We start from the raw sequence: 20449 nt of genomic DNA on the forward strand, positions 1-20449 counted from the left end.
CCATTTGTTGTAAAGGTGACTTCCATAATGAATTATTTTAGCACCACTGTTGAAAACCAATCAACCATTTGTGTTTTATTTCTAGACCCCTAATTCTAATCCTGGGTCCATAAGTCTATGAGATGACCAGGGGTGCAGGAAAGAGGGAGCCATAATTTTCAGACGCAAGTGAGGCAGAAGATGACTGGATTGAACATCTGTCTCTGCCTCTCCAGTGACCCCAACAGCCTCCTTCCCTGTCTGGGCAAAGGGCCACATAGGTAGGCAGGGCCATTCCCCCTTACAGGGTGAGAACTCAGAGAGAAGCGTTTCAACATTGCCCTTCCCGCTCGCTGTTCTCAGAGGCAGGAACGTCAGATGCCCCAGCACCAATGCGCTCGTGGCGAGCGCACCTGCTCAGCCAAGTGCGCCTGCGTAGCTTTCGCTTGCGCCTGCGCATAACCCACTTTCTGTGCTTTTTTTCCTGAGGCGTGAAGGTTGGCTCTCGCTGACCGGGGTCTTTCGTCGACGGTTGACCGAGGCGGGGAAACTTGAGGGTTCAAGTTGTGTGTAATATTGTAGTGGGGGCGGTCAAGAAGGGGAAACCCTTGCGTTGGCTCTAGTTATAAACCGCTGCAGGTCCCCTGGGTGGGGCAGGAACCTCGCCGCCTCTCCCGGCAAGGAGAGGCCCAAACTTGCCCTTCTGGCTTCTACCTGAGGCAACGGTCTTTGGGGACGGAAGTGTACCACACAGCCGCTTCACTAAGCCACTCAGGTCCAACTGGAAGTAGGAATTGTGTGATCCAGGGGAGGATTTCTCACTTTAAAAATCAGTTTATTTTGATCGCGACACTTGAAGATGTAATGGCCCTTGTAGGCGCCTTTTTGTGTTTAGGATATAATTTGAATTGAGAAAAAGTGGCATGACTTCTGTTTTGGTTCCTAGAATAGAAGAACCCAGAGTATTTTCAGAAGGGTCTATTATATCTAGTTTCAAGTCAAGATAGAGAAACAAAGCAGAGGCAGTCCCTCACCTCATGTTTCCCAAGTTTTATTTTTACAATGATATTTGGAAGTTAATATTTACCTAAGTCCGATTTGCATCATTCCTTACTGGTGTTTATGTCTCTATGTATTATTGGGTAGGGAATTTGGAGCCGAAATGATCTTAATTTTAAGTTTGTATCTTTGCTTTTCACTCATGCAGTGGGCAAGTAGTTATTGAATTTGATTGAAATATATTAGGAGGCTATACTTGGAAAAATCACAAAAGCAAATACGTTGCAAAAGAAAAAAAATTACAGGAAAAAACCCCTTTACTTCGTTTGTTGACATTGCAAAAACTGAGTGGAAATTTATCTTTATTTATTTATTTGAATATTAAGTGAGGATTTAGTCTTTGATAGTCTCAAACTAATAGCCAAAGCATAGTGTCATGAAGTGCAACACAGACTATGGTCTCCTATGGCTAGTTCTGTACTTTATATTTCCTACCTGTGAGTTTGCCAATGCAGTAATCCATTTATCTGATTCAGAATTATGGTATGTCCTTAATTCTGAAGTAAATTGTATAGACAATATGAAAATATGCACATATTAGGAAGCAAGGTTATAATTATTTTGAACAGAGCTGGAAACATAAGTTTTGTTGTAAATACTTATTCAGAAGCAAAGGACTCCCTAAAATGTTTACATTATCAGATTTCAATGTAGCTTTCAAAGATAATTTTCATAATTAATATGCTGGGAATTTATTTTTGTTACAATATGAGTTACAGTGTTCTTTCTTTGAAGGTTTGGTCAAACATTCATTTTGTGAATGTAGAATGCAAAAGAAGATTATAGACTGATATAGAAAAAAATGAAGAGAAACTTAAATGAAAATTCAACTCGAAGTACAGCAGGTATTGAAAACTTCATTTTTGAAGCTTCTTTATTTTGTATATGCCATTTAAAGCTTGTGTAGTTTGTAGGTGAAACATTTTGGAAGGAACTTTAAGAAAGATGAAACATTGAGTCTTGCTTCTTTTTAGGTCCAAAGAGGTAAAGTAAAACTTACTCAACTAAAAGTATTTAGTGACAGAGGTGGGAGTAAAATAAAAACGTAGATTCACTCTGATTCTTCTGCAGATCCTATGTGCTTGAGTTGTTCTTTGCTTTTAAGATAAAAACAACTATATAGATCTATTTTTAGTTATATTTGTGACTGACTTGTTAAAAATATTTCCAGAAATACATATGTTTTCTAAGAGCTATTATTTCTATTTTCCTAACTTATTAGGTAATATAAGGACAGGACAAAAATGGTGAGAACCAGGTCAAAGAATCAATATGATGCACAATGAAGATAATAATAACTATTATTTATGGTGAACATTTTTAGACATTTAATTATTCATATTAATTTATTTAATTCCTCCACCAACCCTTTAAAAATAGATTATTATTATTGTCCCTGTTTTTCCTATAAGAAACCAAGACACAAAATGGTTAAACAAGAAATCTATTAAATGGTAGAACCAGGATGTAAACCTAAGAATGTGACTCTAGGGCTCATATCTTAATCATTATGTTATTCTCCATCTCAGCTTGTGTCATATTGGCACAAAGAGTTGAAGGAAATTGCCCATGTTTATACTTTGAAGTTGTAATCCAAATATATAATTATTACCTAGGTAGTCTCACTGAAGAGCTCACATAATTTAGTATTCCATTAGAAAGTTTTAGAGTCAGTATTCTGTAGTGTAGTGATCGCAGATAGCTAGATGATGGTCTAGTGGCCAGAGATCTGAACTAAGATTTAGGAAGCTTGGGTCCTATCTGGGTTCTTCCAGATACTTTCTTGGAAGTGATAGGCAAACTTTTTGGACTTCTTTTCCTCTGAGTTTCCTTATAAGATTTAAAATCTATATATTGTGACTTGTGGCCTGACTTGAGATCCTATTTCTGCTACCTTAGTAAGTAGAGTTAGTTTTTTTTTCTTTTTTGTTTGGATTTGATAGTGTCTCTCTCTAAGGCATTCTCAAAATTACATATAAAAATATCATTACAGACACTGGGGGTGCAGACTTTGGGTTCCAGACCAAATATGTTGAAATAAAATTTTATAAGAAAGGGTTTATGGTCTTAGTACTTGAGGTTAAGCAGAATTCTAGTTTAAATCTAAGTCAAACTAAACTTGAGAACCATACCCTAAAAGATGTGCTGGTATTATCCAAAGAGTGATTGGGGTTTTGAAAAACATGGTTCAGTGACCTCTGTTGTACACCATGGATTTTCTACAGTTGATAGGGTAATAGGTAAGCACATGAGAGAAATAAGGAAAACAGAAAGTGGAATGAGAGAAGAAATGGGAATAATTTCCAAACAGGAGGAGTTAAAGCAATGTTAAGATAGTACAAAAAGGTACTTTTTAGAGAGATAAATGAAGCTATTTAGGATTTTAAAAAGAATGTAAAAACCAATTCAAGGGCATAGAAATATGCCTATATTAAGTATATTAACATATGGAAGTAGACATTAAAATTGTGCATTATAAGTATTCTATAAGTAGATCTGATTATGTAGTAATTTATTTTCTGTTATGTACTAATTTATTGGTATATTCAATGTAGGCTGTTTGCCTGTACCATTGTTCAATCAAAAGAAGAGGAATAGACAGCCATTAACATCTAATCCACTTAAAAATGATCCAGGTATCAGTACTGCTTCTGACAGTTATGATTTCCCTCCAATACCAACAGGTAAGAAAAGGAGTAAGGTGAAATATTTCAGGAAACAAGAACTGGGATTGTAGAAAATTGCACGTTTTCTTTATAATGAGAGTAGAAAGATTTTTTTCTTCTTTTACTATCCAAATACAGAAATATCTTGGCTTTTCTTTATCATTCTGATACAGGAGTGTGAGTGTCTCTCTACAAGGGTTGCTTAGCATTTAAATGGAGTATCTTAGATTTGTTTTAATGAAGTAGTAAACTACATTGCAACATTTTTTTCCTTTTTCAAACAGATATAGATTTTTGTGATCTGTACATTTGGTAATAAAGAATGGAGAAACTCAAGTTGCCTCAGGAACAGGGATAAGTATGCATGGAACACAGGAAAAAATTAGATTTTAGGAAGGGTAGAAGCCCAGGAATTTTTGGTGCTTGGTTCTGATTTCTTTTGTTTTTGCCTTTCTTAATTGCTGGTTCTTTACTTTCTGCTATGGTGTGAAAATTCATATATTGAAACTTAATCAACAATGTGATAGTAGTATTAAAGGATGGGGGTCTGTAGAAAGTGATTAAGTCATGAAGGTTTTGCCCTCATGCATGGGATTCGGGACACACACTGTGCATGTTTCTGAAGAAGCTTTTTACTTCTTCTATCATGTAAGAGGTGCCATCTGTCAGATACCTAATCTATTGGTGTTTGATATGGGATGTCCCAACCTCCATAACTGTTCAAAAGTAAGCTTCTATTATTTCTAAAATACCCAGTAAAGGTATTTTGTTTTAGCAACCTAAATGGACTAAGGCACTCCTATCCAGTTTGTTTTCTTATAGCTTCAATTAGCACATGAACCATGAACTAATTTGCCATTGCTAGGAGTTTACATAATCTTTTAGTTCTAGCTTTTAGAGGTAATTGATTGACTGTCTTCTGTATCTCTTAATTAAGTCCTGGAGGCAGGGAAGGGAGGCTTTGGTTCATTTTATCATTTAAGCAAGACCACTAAAATCCTGGCTTAGCTTCTAAACCACTTAGCTGTGGTGGTGAGTGCTGGGAGATATGTTTGCTAACTTTGTACTTCCCTCTGGATGAAGGCTTGGAAAGGTAGACATTTTAAGGTATATTTGGTGCAAGATGGCTGTATACATTTAAACTTGATAGATACTAAAAATTATTAATAGAATATTATGCAACTAGAATTTTTAAAGATCTTTATATACTTGTGTGAGTATATATACATGTATATATATATACTTGTATTGCATGTATAATATATATATGTATATATATATATATATATATATATATATACTATATACTTGTATATGTAACATACAAGTATATATGTTATATACATAAGTATATGTGTTATATATACAAGTATATATAATACTATATATAATACAATATATCATAAATAATATATAATATATATTGTACAGAATATATAATATATATACTAATATTATGTATAAAATACATATTATATTACTAGCATTATACTATATTCAATGTGTATATATGTATTATATGTTATATATAATATATTGTATTATATGTATAATTGTATTGTTAATTTATTATTTTCCCATAGACCTTAATGTAGCTCTAAAATGATTTTTTCTTTCATGTTAGAGGAATTTGAGGTATAAAGTTTCTATTATTCCCATTTTTATGTATAGAAAATTAGAAATTCACATGGGTAGACACAAGTCAGCATTTATCTAGTCAATCCTCTATCATTCAAAAAAATTTCTACTATTCCTCTAAAGACTAGGAATGGAACCACCATTTGTTAGTATTTTTCCTTAAGAATTACAGTTACCATACTGTAGTGAGACATGTATAATCATGTTTATAGCAACACAATTCACAATAGTCAAATTATGGAACCCACGTAGGTGTTCATCAGTGGATGACTGGATTAAGAAAATGTAATATATATATATATATATATATATATATATATATATATATATATACATGCAATGAAGTTTTAAGTTTTATTCAGCCATAAAATAAAAATGAAGTTATGCTGTAGGGAAATGGATGGAACTTCAGAACATTATGTTAAGCCAAATAAATCCAACCCAATTCAGTATGTCAAGGGTCATCTGTCTTTTCTCATGTGGAAGCTAGAGAGAAAAAAGGAAAATAATGTGTGGAATATGTGTATGTAGTGGGGGTGGAATCTCATGAAAATTAAAGGGAAATCAGTAGAGAAGAGGAAAGGGACCATGGAGGAGGAGGAAGAGTGGGAAAGGGGAAGTATTGGGAATTGATAGTAGCCAAATTATGTTGTTACATTGTATGTATTTATGAATATGTAACAACAAACCCCACCATTATGTACAACTATAATGTACCAATAAAAATATGGAAAAAATAAAAAAAGTTCACCACCACTTAAATTTTTTTCTAAGTAGCATGAATGTTGACTTTGAAAACTAATGAGTATGAACTACTTTATAAGGAAATGTTCATTTTACTCAATTCTGAACTCTTCAAGCTCTGACTGAGATTACTATTTGTCATAGAAAGATCTTACACTGGATAAGGAAAAGTACTACATCAGTGTTTTCCAAATTTTTGTCTTGACTCAAGAGTTGGGCTGAGATATAACCAATCTGTAAAAAAAAAGAAATAGAAGAGTCTAGAGTATAATAGAAAAGATCAGTGTGTGACATACATAATAAGGATAATATTTGATGGCGAAATTTTGTTATGTTCTCTTATCCTCTTTTTGTTTGCCTCTGTTCATCTCTCTTAACACATATTATGTATGTGTCTGTTATGGATTATGATGATGTATTTCTTGCTGTGGGGTGGAATAAAAAATTGGGATAGACTGCATTTATGTTATAGAGTATAAGAAACAATATTAGAATTTTTATGCTACAAAGTATAAGATTCTATATTAGAATGTATTATTTTTGCTTACAGTACAAGGGGGAGGAAAATATCTATGAAAATCAATAAGGAAGGCTATTGGCAAATTCAACAATAAAGTGCTATTGAAAAGGATTCCTTTCTCTTAAAGTTTTTTCATTTCCCAAGTTAAATAATAAATATGAATTAGTTATTTTGAACAATGTTACCTATTTTACTTTTGTTTGTGTTCTTATTGAGATTGGGCCTGGGAGGCTATGAATCAAGAGTGGGCTCCTTTAACAAAAACAATGAACACAAGGTATGTGGAGAAAAATAAAAGCTAATAAATGTGTGTCTGATGCCATTTTTCTGTGTGTGTTTTACATTTATTGATTTGAAAACAAATTATTTACATTTAACAAGACATATTTCCTTGAAAGCCAAATACCACCTTCAGTTTCTCATCCCCTGAGAAGTCAAGATTCTATTCCTAAATCAATTCAGTCAAATACTGCAAGAAGCCAAAGTGGTTGGAGGTGAGTCTACTTAAAATTTGTCTTCTATTCTTTTTGTCTTTTCTCTCTCCTCCTCTTTCCCCCCTCCTTTTACTTTTCCTAATTTTTTAGATAGAATTGCATTTAGGAGATTTCTATGTTAGTAACTATGGACATTCTCATTGTACTTTTAAATCATCTCTAGATTATATACAAAACTAATATAATATTAATTCTGTGTAAATAGTTGTCATATTATATTGTTTAAGAAATAATGACAAGGAAAAAGTCTGTATTTGTTTAGTACAGATGTTATTTTTTCCAAATATTTTTGAGCTGTGGTTGGTTGAATCTGTAGATGTGGAGATCTATGAGTACAGACGGCTGACTGTTCTCTGTTTTTCTATACATATTTACCTTTGCCAGTGAGTTTCATATATGTAATCTCATATTGCTTTTTAGCATCTTTCTGTTTCAACTTGAAGAACTCTAGTATTTCTTGTAATATATAACCTGTTGAGATCTTTCAGTTCCTTGGCAATTGCTGGTAATGTAACCTAAGCTTAATAAATACTTGTGAACCAGATGTTTCCACATTTACAGGCATTTGGTGAAGGGAGAAGAGAATTTAAGTTTCTTTCTCTTAAAACTAGCATGTTGTCTTTTATTTTGTATCAGTGTGCTTCTCTACTCCAGTAGCTTCCATTCTCTTTAATGATTTTGGCTTTGAACCTAAGTTCTAACTTCTCTAAGGTTTCTAGTCTCACTTCTCCAATAATTATGTCCAGCAATTTGCAGAATTTTCATAATTTTTAAATATGTTACACATATTCTCTTAAAGAATGTTAGAACAGTATGTATTATAAAATTTACAGTATAAATTTTAGAAAATGTTAAAATGATACACATGAATTTTTGGTTGATTTTTCATGATGTTTTATGGTAGTTTAAGGAGCTTTTATTTTCTGGCTACTCTGAATTGTGAGTGATTGAGTATAGTTCAGTAGGTTATTCAAAGTGTAGGAGGTTTATTTAGAATAGCAATCATCAAAAACACAAATAATAATAAATGTTGGCAAGGATATGGTGAAAAAGGAACTCTGTTGGTGAGATTGTAAATTAGTACAATCACCATGGAAATCAGTATGGAGTTTCCTCAAAAGACTGGGAATGAAACTACTGTATGGACTGGGGTTTTGGCTCAGCGGTAGAGCACTCACCTGGCAAGTGTGGGGCCCTGGGTTTGATCCTCAGCACCATATAAAAAATAAATAAATAAAATAAACGTATTGTGTACAACTACAACAAAAAATAAATATTAAAAAAAGAAACTACCATGTTACCCAACTCTACCTTTCCTCAGTATTTATCGAAAAAACTAGAGTCAGCATACTGTAGTGATACATGCATACACATGTTCATAGCAGTGTAATTCACAATAGCCAAGTTATGGGAACTAGCTTAGGTATCTGTCACCAGAAGAATGGAAAAAGAAAATGTGGGATTTGTACACACTGGAGTTTTACTCAGCCATAAAGAAGAATGAAATTATATCATTTACAGGCAATGGATGGAACTTGGGAGCATTATGTTAATCAAAATAAATCATGCTCAGAAAGTTAAAGGGTCATGTTTTCTCTCATGTGTAAACTAGAGAGAAAAAAGGAAAAGAAAAACAAAAGGTAGAAGGAGCTCATGAAATTAAAAAGGAGATCAGTAGAGTAGAGAAAGGGGATCAGGGGGAGGGAGGAGGGAGGAAAATAGAGATACTGGGGAATTAAATTATGTTATGTGCATGTATAATATGCCACAAAGTATATCCCATTAGGGTCATCCACTATATTCTGATGATACATCTGGGGCTACAGGCCCTGGGTAGTGGGTGGCCAGTCCTACTTTCACATCCATATGGACTCAGCAACAGCTTGCTGTTGGGGATTTTGTTGACTATCTGGACCTATATTTTCTTCATCAAGAATGATTCAGGGGAGATGCTGCTACTTCCTTGCTTAGAAGCCCCTGCAACTTGGACTTTATGGTCTGGTTGGGGTGTTGAGGACATGGCTGAGTTGGATTGACTTCTGAGACACCATCTCTGTGTGGGCCCACTGCAAAGGTGAAAGGACTGTAGTTCTCTCAGGGATAGTTCCCAGGCTAGTAATATCTTAATGAGTAAAAATGTTGCTAATGTTAGATGTACTATTAAATAGTTGTGAAGCTAAAAGATATCTTTCTAGACTATAAATAATAAAAATAATTTGAATAGCCATGAGAGAGGAAAGACAAAATTGTATTTCTGTACTCTCTACTGAAATAAAGTAACAAAATTGTTGTCATAGGAAAAGGAGGGGATCATTGTTGGAAAAAAGTCTTGAGTGTCAGGCAGTTAATAAATAATAATCCTAGTCATATTTTTCTTGGATATTATAATATTTATGGTATAACTTAATTTTTTAATTGTGATTTTTTTATTCCATCTTGTTCATATTTAATTTTGCACTTAATTTATTTAACTGTACTTTCCAAATTATTCAAGCTTCGGGTTCTAGAAAACCTAGATTTTTTTATATTACTAGAAAATCTAGACCTTCTTTTGGATTATTTTCTTAAACAAGAGATGGGTTGTATTGATTGTCTTCTTGTAATAATACTGGTGATATTTCCAGGAAAATTATTCAGAATTAAGAACTTGTGACTTGCACTAGCTTTTTCCTTTGGAACTTTAATGTTTAGAAAACACCCTTCTGATTTTAGCCTCATTAACAACATGTTCTGATCAACTGCTACAACTCCATTTAGATTAATGTAGTTAGTAAATACTATAACAGATTGATTAGTATGGCTTTTTAGATACACAGTAAAAGCACAAAATATCTAATTAGAGCTATCTACCCTGTGTATATTCATTTTGCTTGTGATTTAAAATCATTGATAAACCATGGCTTAACTTTAAAAATTTACTTTGTAGTAATTTAAAAATAAATGTATAAAGAATTAATAAGCAAAATCTTTCCACTTGGAGACAACCACTGTCACTTAAAGGCTGGCATAGTTTAAAAATATATGGTGTAGGTTTCTCTTGGTTCTAAACTTGTTAGTAACTTGATATATGACTTTGGGTACACTATTTCCTCACTAAGACTCTTTGTCCTCATCGGGAAAGAGAGGTAATTTATTGTAGAGTTGTCGCAATGATGTGTTTGGAATTTCAAACTAGTTAGTTACAAAGTAGTTTGTAAACTAGGAATTGTCATATAAATAAAATTTTTATGATTGTCTTTTAAAAAAGTATAAAGAAATAAATGTTTTTCCTTTTTCCCTTCTTTTTCTTTTTTCCTATTATATCTACAGAGATGACAACAAAAACACCAGCTTGAAAACTTGGGATAAAAATGACATTAGACCTCAATGTAAAACAACAAAACTAGTGACAAATGATGGAAAAAATTCTTTTCCAGTGAATTTGGGAACTCAGATACCACAGAAACAATTAAGGGTATCTGAAACTCCTAATTTATCTTATCACAGAGAAACTGAGGTTCCCAGACAAATGTGTTCATCAAAAGTTTCTGGCTCCACAATAAAAGGCCCAGATAAAAACAGTGCATTACAGACATTTAAGCCCAATTTTCAACAAAATCAATTTAAGAAAAAAATGTTGGATGATATTCCAGAAGAAAACACTCTGAAGGTAAACATTTAAATATTAAAGAATGAATGAATGACTTATTTTTATTTTTAAAATGTGAAGTAAATAGCTATTTAGAAAGTTATAGAGGTAAGAATATTTGAAATCAATCCCCTAGTATATGTTACTTGATTAGCATAAATATCCAGTTCCATTGGAGGGATGAATATTAGTTTGTAAAATATTTTCTTAGCAGGTAACTGCTCTTTTTCATAAATGCTTCAGTGTTTCCTAGTGGATTCGGTGTTTCACTGCTTACTGATTATTAGCATAACAATTTATTCTTTGCTTTCAGAAATTATCCAACTCTGTTTATCATTCTTACATATTTTTCCCCAACAGAGAACAAAAACATTTTTCTGTAAAGGGCCAAATAATAAGTATTTTTGGCTTCATGGGCCACACTATCTCTGTTGCAATTACACAACGATGTTACTCAACTCTGGCACAGCCATAGACAGTATTTAAATGAATGGGCATGTCAGTGTTACAGTATAAGTGTAAAGAAACATCAAAGATTAGATTTGGAGTACAGGCCATTGTTTGCTGATTTTTGTTTTATCATCTGGACCTATTCTAGTTTACCAACCTCAGTATTTCACATTCCGCTAATTCTTCAATGTGCTAGTCATTCCAAACTCTGCACAGTTCTCCAAACAAACATGGCATGCATTCTAATTAATCCCTGCTTTGGTTTGTATTCTCTATATCTGTACCTCAGCTTCATATTCTCTTTATGCACAGTATTCTACTTATTTTTATAAATGTCTTCTATATAGTATGTGTGCTGGTTATTCTTCCCTTTCTCACTCCCCTGGCCCATTGGATTCTTTATCTCTTCTTCTCTGTACCTTAGAAGGCTGAATCATCTACATAGTACCTCATCCTGGGATTCTTTTACCTGCTGGCTTTTGCTAAAGATCACCCAATTGGGAGGACATCAAAGGGTGGGTGGAAAGGTTGTGTTTTCCCATTTTTCTCCCTACTTAAATGTTGTACTGATCGAAGTGGCTGTGTCCCTACATGACATAGTCTTTTCAGGAGTCTAGCTTTCATGGATTGGATAATTTTATTTCTTTCCTTGTTCTTTCTGCCTGGGAGTGGTAATAATTTCATACTATTGTTAGTCTTTGGGTGCTTAAGTTTGTTTTAGTCCATATATCTGTAAAAACAGTCTTTTCAGTAAGCCATCAGGATAAATTCTGCTTTTCGAAAGAAAAGAGACTCTCTGGAAACCAGTATAGCGTGAGACCAATATAGCATGTTTTATAGTGATTCTCAACTTTATGATTCCTTGTACATAAATGATATGACATAGTCAACTTAGTAACAGTGACATTAATCTTCAACTGTAGTTTTATTAGAATTGTTGTTAGGAGGAAGAAAAGGGGCAAAGTAATTGTATTTTTTAAAAAAGAGTCCCATCAGGTGTTCTTACAAAACTCATCCTGACAAAATTGTCCCCACCCCACCTGAGCTGGGAAGATGAGGTCCAGGAAGAAGCAGTCCATGGAGAGAGGTGCTGTCTGCTAGGAGATAGAACTCAGGAGGAGATGCAGCCATATGCAAGCTTTTGGAAGATAGTTTATTGGAATTAGGGTAATTCATGGCTTTGTATTTGCCAAATTCACATGAAAAGAACATTATGGAGAGAATTGTGGCCAGTGTTTTATCTCAGAAATAACTAGTGCCTTTTTTCATGATTTCTCTAGTCCCTGAGAAACTATGAGAGCTCAGCTGGTCTGTTAATCTATAGGACATTTTTATGACAATTAAAATATCACTCTAAGGAGGGTCTTTTGTTCCACTGTCAGGTTTTATTAGGCTAGTATAAGCTAATAAAACATTATAAAATTATACAGCTCATATTACATTTAAAACATAGATTTGTAACACTTAAGGCTATACCCAGAAAATATACTGGACTTTGGTGTCAACCAAACAAAATTAATCACACAGATCCTTAATATGTGATTATAATTTTTCCCTAAGTGTAAGTTTCTTTGTTTGAACCACTTAACAAGTTTCATCCTCCACAACATGATGAAAATTTTAACAGCAACTAAAATTCATTTTATATTCTTTTGTCAGACACTTGCAATGGTTGAATATAAATAAATCTAACTCCTTTCAAAAAAAAATTGTCCCCACCCTTAAAAATTAGTATCTTACATTGTATTCTTAGTTTGATCTGTAAAAATGCTAAACACATTTCTACCTTAGGGTCTTTACACTTGCTATTCTCTCTGCCCCACTTCACCATCCACTAAAAATAATAATCTCTCTCTTTGTCCTTTTATCTTGTTTTTAAAAAATACATAGAATATATCAATTCTTAATGTTCTGTTATGTATTTATTTATTGTATGAATCCCCTTTTAGATTATAAAATATGTGAAGGCTGATATCTTGTTAGTTTTGTTCATTATTGCTTCCTTAAAAGCTATGTTTGGCACACGGTAGGTGCCCAGTTAACACTTTTGAAGTGAATCAGTGAATGTGTCTGATTCACCTCCTTGTGTGGAGCACATTGGAGAAAGTGTTTTACTCACAGGTCTATCACAGGATGTGGCACATGATGCTTATTGAATGAATGAACAAATGAATGAGTGGTTGAGTGCTGTATAAATGATTCTCTTCTTGATTGCCTCTGAGTGCATCCTGGTTTACCTTCTATAATATACTAATGATGGTTTTAATTTGGGGAAGTAATTGTATTGAAACTTTTAGTAGTTCTTTTTACATATTTACTTATAAAGACCTAGAATCTTTACATAGAAGGTAAAAGTATATGAAGAGAAATAGAAAGATTTTTCTAATGTTATGTTTTTATTTTTCAAAAGGAAGCCTCATGTCGGTTACAGTTAAAGGAAAAAAATAATTCTCTAAGAATTATTTCTGCAGTTATTGAAAGCATGAAGTATTGGTGTGAACATGCACAGAAAACTGTACTTCTTTTTGAGGTGTTGGGTAAGTATAATACTTTAAAAATATGTCAGGTCATACTATCTGGACAAGTTTTTAATATTGATAGGAATATCTAAGGGATCTTGAAGAAAAAAAATTTGTGAAAGGAAAATATGTTTTATTAGAATTTTTTAAGTTCTTGGTTGGGTGTGTCATTGATTTGTATGAGTTAAGTATTTGTGGCAGTATTCTTCTGATTTATAGTGTTATAATTGAAAAGACATTTGCATGTAATCTATCCTCTTGAGTTATATGAGGAAATTGGGCAAATAATTAAAATAGACTTGATTAAAATTATGAAGCTAGTTAGCAGCAGAAATTAGCCTAGAATCAAAAACAGCATACTAATGGAGCACAGCCACATCAGTGTTTATAGCAGCACAATTCACAATAGCTAAACTGTGGAACCAACATAGATGCCCCTCAGTAGATGAGTATATAAAGAAAATGTGAGATATATATATATATATATATATATATATATATATATATATATACATACACACACATACACACACACACACACACACACACACACAATGGAACATTACTGAGCAACAAAGGAGAATAAAATCATGGCATTTGCACATAAATGGATGGCCTTGGAGAAAATAATGCTAAGTGAAGTTAGCCAATCCAAAAAACCAAATGCTGAATGTTTTCTCTGATATAAGGAGGCTGATTCATAGTGGGGTTGGGGGGGCATGGGAGGATTTGACGAACCCTAGATAGGGCAAAGAGGTGGAAGGGTAAGGGAGGGGTCATGGGAGTAAAAAAGATGGTGGAATGAGATGGATATCATTATCCTAAATACATGTATGAAGACACGAATGGTGTGAATATACTTTATTTACAACTAGAGATATGAGAAATTGTGTTGTATATGTATAATATGAATTGTAATGCTTCTGCTATCATATATAACAAATTAGAATAAAAACAAATTTAAAAAAAAATCTAGAATCTGAATCTCCTTATTCTAAATCTAGCATTTGGAGCAAAGCTCATCCAAATATAAATTAAATCATATTTGAAATACTCTGAAAGAACATTAAGAATACTGATAAGAATAACCACCCTATAACTAATCTGTTTTCTAAATTAGCATTTAAAAGTAGGTAAGTTTTGTAGAATGTTTCTGGAACTTGATCTTACCTAGAATGAAGAGATAAACAAGTAAGATTTGAGATTCAAAACATATTTATTTCCATTATTTAAATTTAATAATAGTATTTATTTAAATTACAAAATAATCCAAACATATGGAAATGTACAGAGAATATAATAAATATCCATATGACCATGTCATAGGTATATTTGATGCCCCTGTATATTTGCCTCTCTAGAGAGAGCTACTGTAGTATCTTTTATGCCCATGATTTTTATCATTTTATAGTATACATTTGATTCCATAAGCTTATATTTTTGGTTTATGTATTATAGAAATACAAAGCTTGCATTTTCAGCCAGTATACTTTTTGAGATTTATATATGGTGTTTCTTCATTGTTTTAACTTCTATCTTGGGTAGTTCTTTCCCTCTGAAATAAAAGTCTTATTTCTGCTGCTCCCTGAAGTATATTGAAAGAATTGCAGTTTTCATAATAGTAATGACAATTGCAGATTTAATAATATCTATGGTAGACAGACTGTTGGCACCTCAGATGTCTGTGTCCGAATTCCCAAAGCCTATGAATATTACCTTATGTGGTTGAGGGACTTGGATGATATGGTTAAATTAAGGATCTCAAAGTGGGAAGATTATCTTGGAAATCTTGGTGGGCCTGACATAGTTACAAGGGAAGCAGGAAGGTCAGAGTCAGGGAAAGATTGGAATATATTATCCTGCCAGCTTTGAGTTAGAGGAAAGAGTCATAATTCAAAGAATGCAGTGTCTAGAAGCTTTCAAAAGGAACACGACCTTGCCTGACCTGTTTTAGATTTACACCACATTGTCACATTTTTAGATGAATTTCTTTTGGTTGCTCTTTCCCAGAAATAAACTAATGGACTTTTGGGTATCATTATTTCTGAATGGTAACATACCCATCACTGAAACCCTGATCTGTGTATCTGGGGAATGGAATATGCTTTGGCTTAAGTCACAGGTCACCCCTGGATCTGTGGGTGAGAACAAAGCTCACCCACATCTAAAAATAGAATAGATGTGGTTTCCAATAGAGGTTTCCTAAAGGAAAATCTGGATCTTATTAGGATAAATGTAAGTGAACCTCAAAATATCAAATGCCTACTACTAGTAGATGTTTACTGAAGGAATAAACAATGTAATTTGATAAAAATTTCTGAAGATAAGCATGGATTAGTATTTGTATTTTACAGGTAAAGAAATAGCTTTGTAAAGAGGTTGAACAGTTTGCTCAAGGGGAAGGAAATGGGGAGATATAGGTAAAAGGGTACAGATTTTCAGTGTTGTAGGGTAAACTTAGAGATCTAATTAATGTATTCATGGAGGAGTATAGTTAATATATTGTATGTTAAAAAATTGAAGAGAATAGATCTTAGGTGCTCTTTCCACATGAAAAAAGGTAACTATGGAAGGTGATGGATATGTTAATTTGCTTATCTGTACTAATTATTTCACATTTTCAGTACCGTATATGTATGTATCTTGTTATATACCCTAAATAATACATTAAAAATAAATTTAAAAACCAATTTCTTGAAGTTACAAAATATTAGTAAGTTGAAGAACTGGGACTGGAATGCATGACTTCTGATTATAATTCAGTGTTTTTACATTAAGCTGTCATGCTTATTATAATAATGTACTTATTATTATAATACAGTAGACTGGTCTGGGGATTTAACCACTATAGAGAACACGGTCTATGGAAAATGTTTCAGATGGCCCACCATTGCCAATTGTACGAACTTGATATATAATCTGTTTCTAAATAAGAAAGGGCTCAAATATTTACTTTTCCATAAAATTGTTTCAGAAATATCATTCCTTTTAAAAATGTCTTCTTTATTACTATGAATAGAACTTTAAGAGGTTGATGTGGGAGTTATTTAAACATAACTTTTTGTTACATTTTATTTTATTTATTTGCATTTCTAATGTTGATTTTCCCCCTTATTTCAATGTGGTTTAGCTGTACTCGATTCGGCTGTTACACCTGGCCCATATTATTCAAAGAATTTTCTTATGAGAGATGGGGAAAATACTCTGCCTTGTGTATTTTATGAAATCGTGAGTATTTTTTAAAGCATTCTTTGCAAAGACCATGCCAACAAAACAAAAAATGCAGGCTGTGATTTCAGTGTATTAGAAATTCAATTTGTTTAGTACTTGAAACATTTTGTTTGCTTGTAGTTCAGATATTAAAGTTATTTACTTAATCTGGAGAGCTTCCTATGTGTCAAGCACTGCATTGGATGCAAAAGATATAATGTGAAATACAGTGATAAATGGCTTCTTCTCTTAAAGAATTTCTAATTTCAAATAGAAAGACAAATACATAAATGTTATAATGTTATATGATAGAGGTATAAGAAGGGTGCTACAGATGTAGATAAGAAGAGTGGGCCAGATCAGAGAAGGATGTTCAAAGAGATCATCACCTGTATTATCTTAGATATTTAAGAACCCATAAGAGCCAAATAAGCCCAAGTGTTGGTAGGGCAATAGGTGGGGAAGATTCATTTTAAGGTGAGGGGGCAACATATGGCAAGACATGAAGCTAAGAGAAAGTCTGACTTGTTCAGGGAGCTGCAAGTAATATATAATTACTACAATGAGAAATTAGTAACTGAAGGGGTTTGAGGTATGGGATTCTGAAGTTAAAGCAGGAGTGGCTTGGGATATAAGCAAAGGCTAGGTAACAAAGGCTAGAGATCCCAAAGGAGGCCGGAGACCTTTTAAGACCTACATGTTTTATGAAAGGTGTTGATTTTAATTCTGAAATTGGCCTCAATTCTGAAATCACACTTGGATTCCAATGTTTAGTATACTTCAGTATTTACCAGCTTTATGACATAAGTAAGCTGCTCAAACTATTTGAGCTTCAGGTTTTTAAATATCTGCAAATGGGGAGATGAATTCCTGCTTTGAAAAGTTGTTGTGGAGATGAAACGATAAAACAAATGCACAGTGCCTGACACACAGTAGGTGATCAAGAAATAGTAATTGTCATGTTAATTATTTTAATATCTTGGATGTTTATTTTTTCCAGTGTATTTTTTAAAACCCTGTTATTGAACTATAACATATACAGAAAAGTACACTATTTCTAACTGTATAGTGATATGAAGCATCAAAGTGAACACTTCCCAAGTTAAGAAGTAAAATGTTGTCATCTCTGAAGCCCTATTGAACTTCTTCCCATAAATTGTATCATATGGTATATCTTTTGAAAAATGTGTGGTTGTTATCACTCAAGACAATGTTTGTAGGATTCATCTATGTTATTGCATGCAGCTATAGTTCATTCATTTATGTTGCTATGTATTTGGTTATGCAAATATTCCACAATTTGGAATTTTATTTTATTGTTGATGGACATTTGGGCTAGTTAAAGAGTTTTTTTGCCGTTATGAATAATAAGCATAATGAATATGAACTTTTTTGTATATATTTCTTGTGCATATGCATGCATTTCTGTTTGGTGTATCTGTAGAAGTAAAATTGCCACGTTATAGAGCTAATATAGTGGTTATTGCCAAAGGATTTTCCAAGGATTGTATCAGTTCATACACCAACAAGGAGTGTAGGAGAGTCACGGTTTCTCTGCATTCTGTTTTTTTGTGTGTGGTGCTGGGGATTGAACAAGGCAACACTATACCAACTGAGCTATATCCCCAACCCCTCTCTGCATTCTTATCAACACTTAGTATTGTCTTTTTTATTGTAGCTTTTCTGAGCAAGTTAAATGTTCCTTCATTTCTCTGCCTGGTGACCAGTGTTGCTGAGCACGATTTCATATGTTTATTGGCCATTTAGATAACTGCTTTTGTAAAGTCTGTTAGGTCTCTTGCTTTTTTCCAATTGAATTACTGGTCTTTTTCTTATTGATTTATGGGATTTTTTTGAAAAGCTGTTCTAGGCACAAACTTTTTGTTAATATTTACTTCAGATATTTTTCTCATACTCCATGGTTTGCTTTTTCACTTTTAATGGTGGCTTTAATGGAGGGAAATTCTTCATTTTATTGTAGTCCATTTTAAAAATCATCAAGTCTTTTCCTCTGTTTTAAGTCATAACCTTTTAGTGAAAGAAGTTTCTGAATGCTTTAGTTTTATTCATGATTGAGGGGGTTTGGAGATTTCTGGTCTTTTATTCTGATTCACTAGTTCCCTTAAATGTGTAGCTTTGTTTTGGTTCCAACCCTAAACCTGGGGTGGGGTGGGAGTGATTGCTAGAATCTCTTTTCTTGGGATCATCAGACTCCTGTTTTTGTTTTCCCAGCTCTAAGACTGTTAAAAATCTCTGCTCACTTCTTAGATTCTAAATTACCTTTCTGTAATGGCAGATATCTTAAGGGAGAATGCATCCCCAAATCAGGCTTCATCTTGAACTTTCATGCTGTCCAGATGAGGTTTATATAACTCCTCACTGCTTTGATATGTCTGATGCCTATGCAGGGGATTTTAAACATTTTTTTTAGTACAGCTATTCTACTTCTCAGCTGGTAGTTAGTTGATATGAACCACCTTTTCTGCCATGTACTGAAAGTGGAACTCTTGACAGTCTGACAGAAGAATGGATAATTTATGTGCCATTACATTAAGAATTATTAAGTTATTTAATAAGCAGCATCTTGCTCTATCTTGTAAGAAGCCCTATCCAAGTTCATGTCTTTACTCTGTGACAGGGCATCCATATATGACTAATTGTCATAGACTTTGTCAGCAGTGGGGCCCTGACTCAGGTGAGGAAAGTATAATATTTGGGGTGATTATTTCTAGTTGTTACATTATTTGTTAAAAAATTAAAATTTAGATGAAGTAACAAGTTTTAAAAAATATTTATGTTTTGAAAAACAGGATCGTGAACTTCCAAGACTGATTAGAGGCCGAGTTCATAGGTGTATGGGAAACTATGACCAGAAAAAGAACATTTTCAAATGTGTTTCTGTAAGACCAGCATCAGTTTCTGAACAAAAAACTTTCCAGACATTTGTTAAAATTGTAGATGCTGAGATGAGTTATTATACTAAAGTAATGAATGAAATTTAGATAGTATAAATTAAAGCATTTTCTGATATTGTTTAATTTATTGTTTGTATAGTTATGGAGCTACTGTGTTTCTGTGTTTTACTTCTTGAATTAAAATGTTTAAATCCTTTTAAAAATGTGGAAATAGTTTTTGAAAGATGGGATGTATTTACTAAAATTCAGTGACAATTTTAGATAAAAATGCCCACTATAATAAAAATGGATGGATACTTTCTCAACATGGGATAATAAAATATCTGAGGCAGCCCAAAAGCCAGTGTCTCACTGAAGGGGGATCATTAAAGGCATTGTGATTATCAGTACCATTCTTCTTAAGTACTATTATTAAACATTGTTCTGGAAGTGCTGGTTTATGTGGTTCATTTAATTACTTCATTTTTTAAATTGCAAGAACAGCATTTTATTCTTCTGGTGTATAAAATACGAGGAAAAAGTTAAATCAAGGACTTAAAAGATGCTTGCTTAATATAGTTTTAAACTATAAAATTATTTCTCTGGAGGCAACTAACCTTACATAGCTTCAATCACAGTTCAACAGAG

At 33.1% G+C, this 20449-nt stretch overlaps 1 protein-coding gene across 3 annotated transcripts; it reads left to right on the forward strand.

Annotated features, from left to right (window-relative positions):
- The first annotated feature begins 1840 nt into the window (after nt 1-1840).
- LOC139702347 (spermatogenesis-associated protein 22-like) lies at nt 1841-19909 on the forward strand. 3 transcript variants are annotated; one of them, XM_071603323.1, is made up of 8 exons: nt 1841-1883; nt 3594-3722; nt 6823-6883; nt 7005-7100; nt 10404-10749; nt 13589-13715; nt 16828-16925; nt 19718-19909. In XM_071603323.1, exons 1-8 carry the CDS (start codon nt 1841-1843, stop codon nt 19907-19909), a joined length of 1092 nt encoding a protein of 363 aa, XP_071459424.1. The 3 variants fall into 3 exon arrangements, with proteins under 3 accessions (XP_071459424.1, XP_071459425.1, XP_071459426.1); XM_071603324.1 differs by having other exon boundaries at nt 3594-3674; XM_071603325.1 differs by lacking the exon at nt 3594-3722.
- Nucleotides 19910-20449: the final 540 nt, after the last annotated feature.

The sequence above is a fragment of the Marmota flaviventris genome, chromosome 17 (assembly GCF_047511675.1).
Source record: "Marmota flaviventris isolate mMarFla1 chromosome 17, mMarFla1.hap1, whole genome shotgun sequence".
NCBI lineage: Eukaryota > Metazoa > Chordata > Mammalia > Rodentia > Sciuridae > Marmota > Marmota flaviventris.

Coding starts and splice junctions, on each gene's coding strand:
- LOC139702347 (XM_071603323.1), top strand. CDS start 1,841: ATGAAGAGAAACTTAAATGAAAATTCAACTCGAAGTACAGCAG. Junction 3,723..6,822: donor TTTCCCTCCAATACCAACAG/GTAAGAAAAGGA, acceptor GTTCTTATTGAG/ATTGGGCCTGGGAGGCTATG. Junction 6,884..7,004: donor ACAAAAACAATGAACACAAG/GTATGTGGAGAA, acceptor TTTCCTTGAAAG/CCAAATACCACCTTCAGTTT.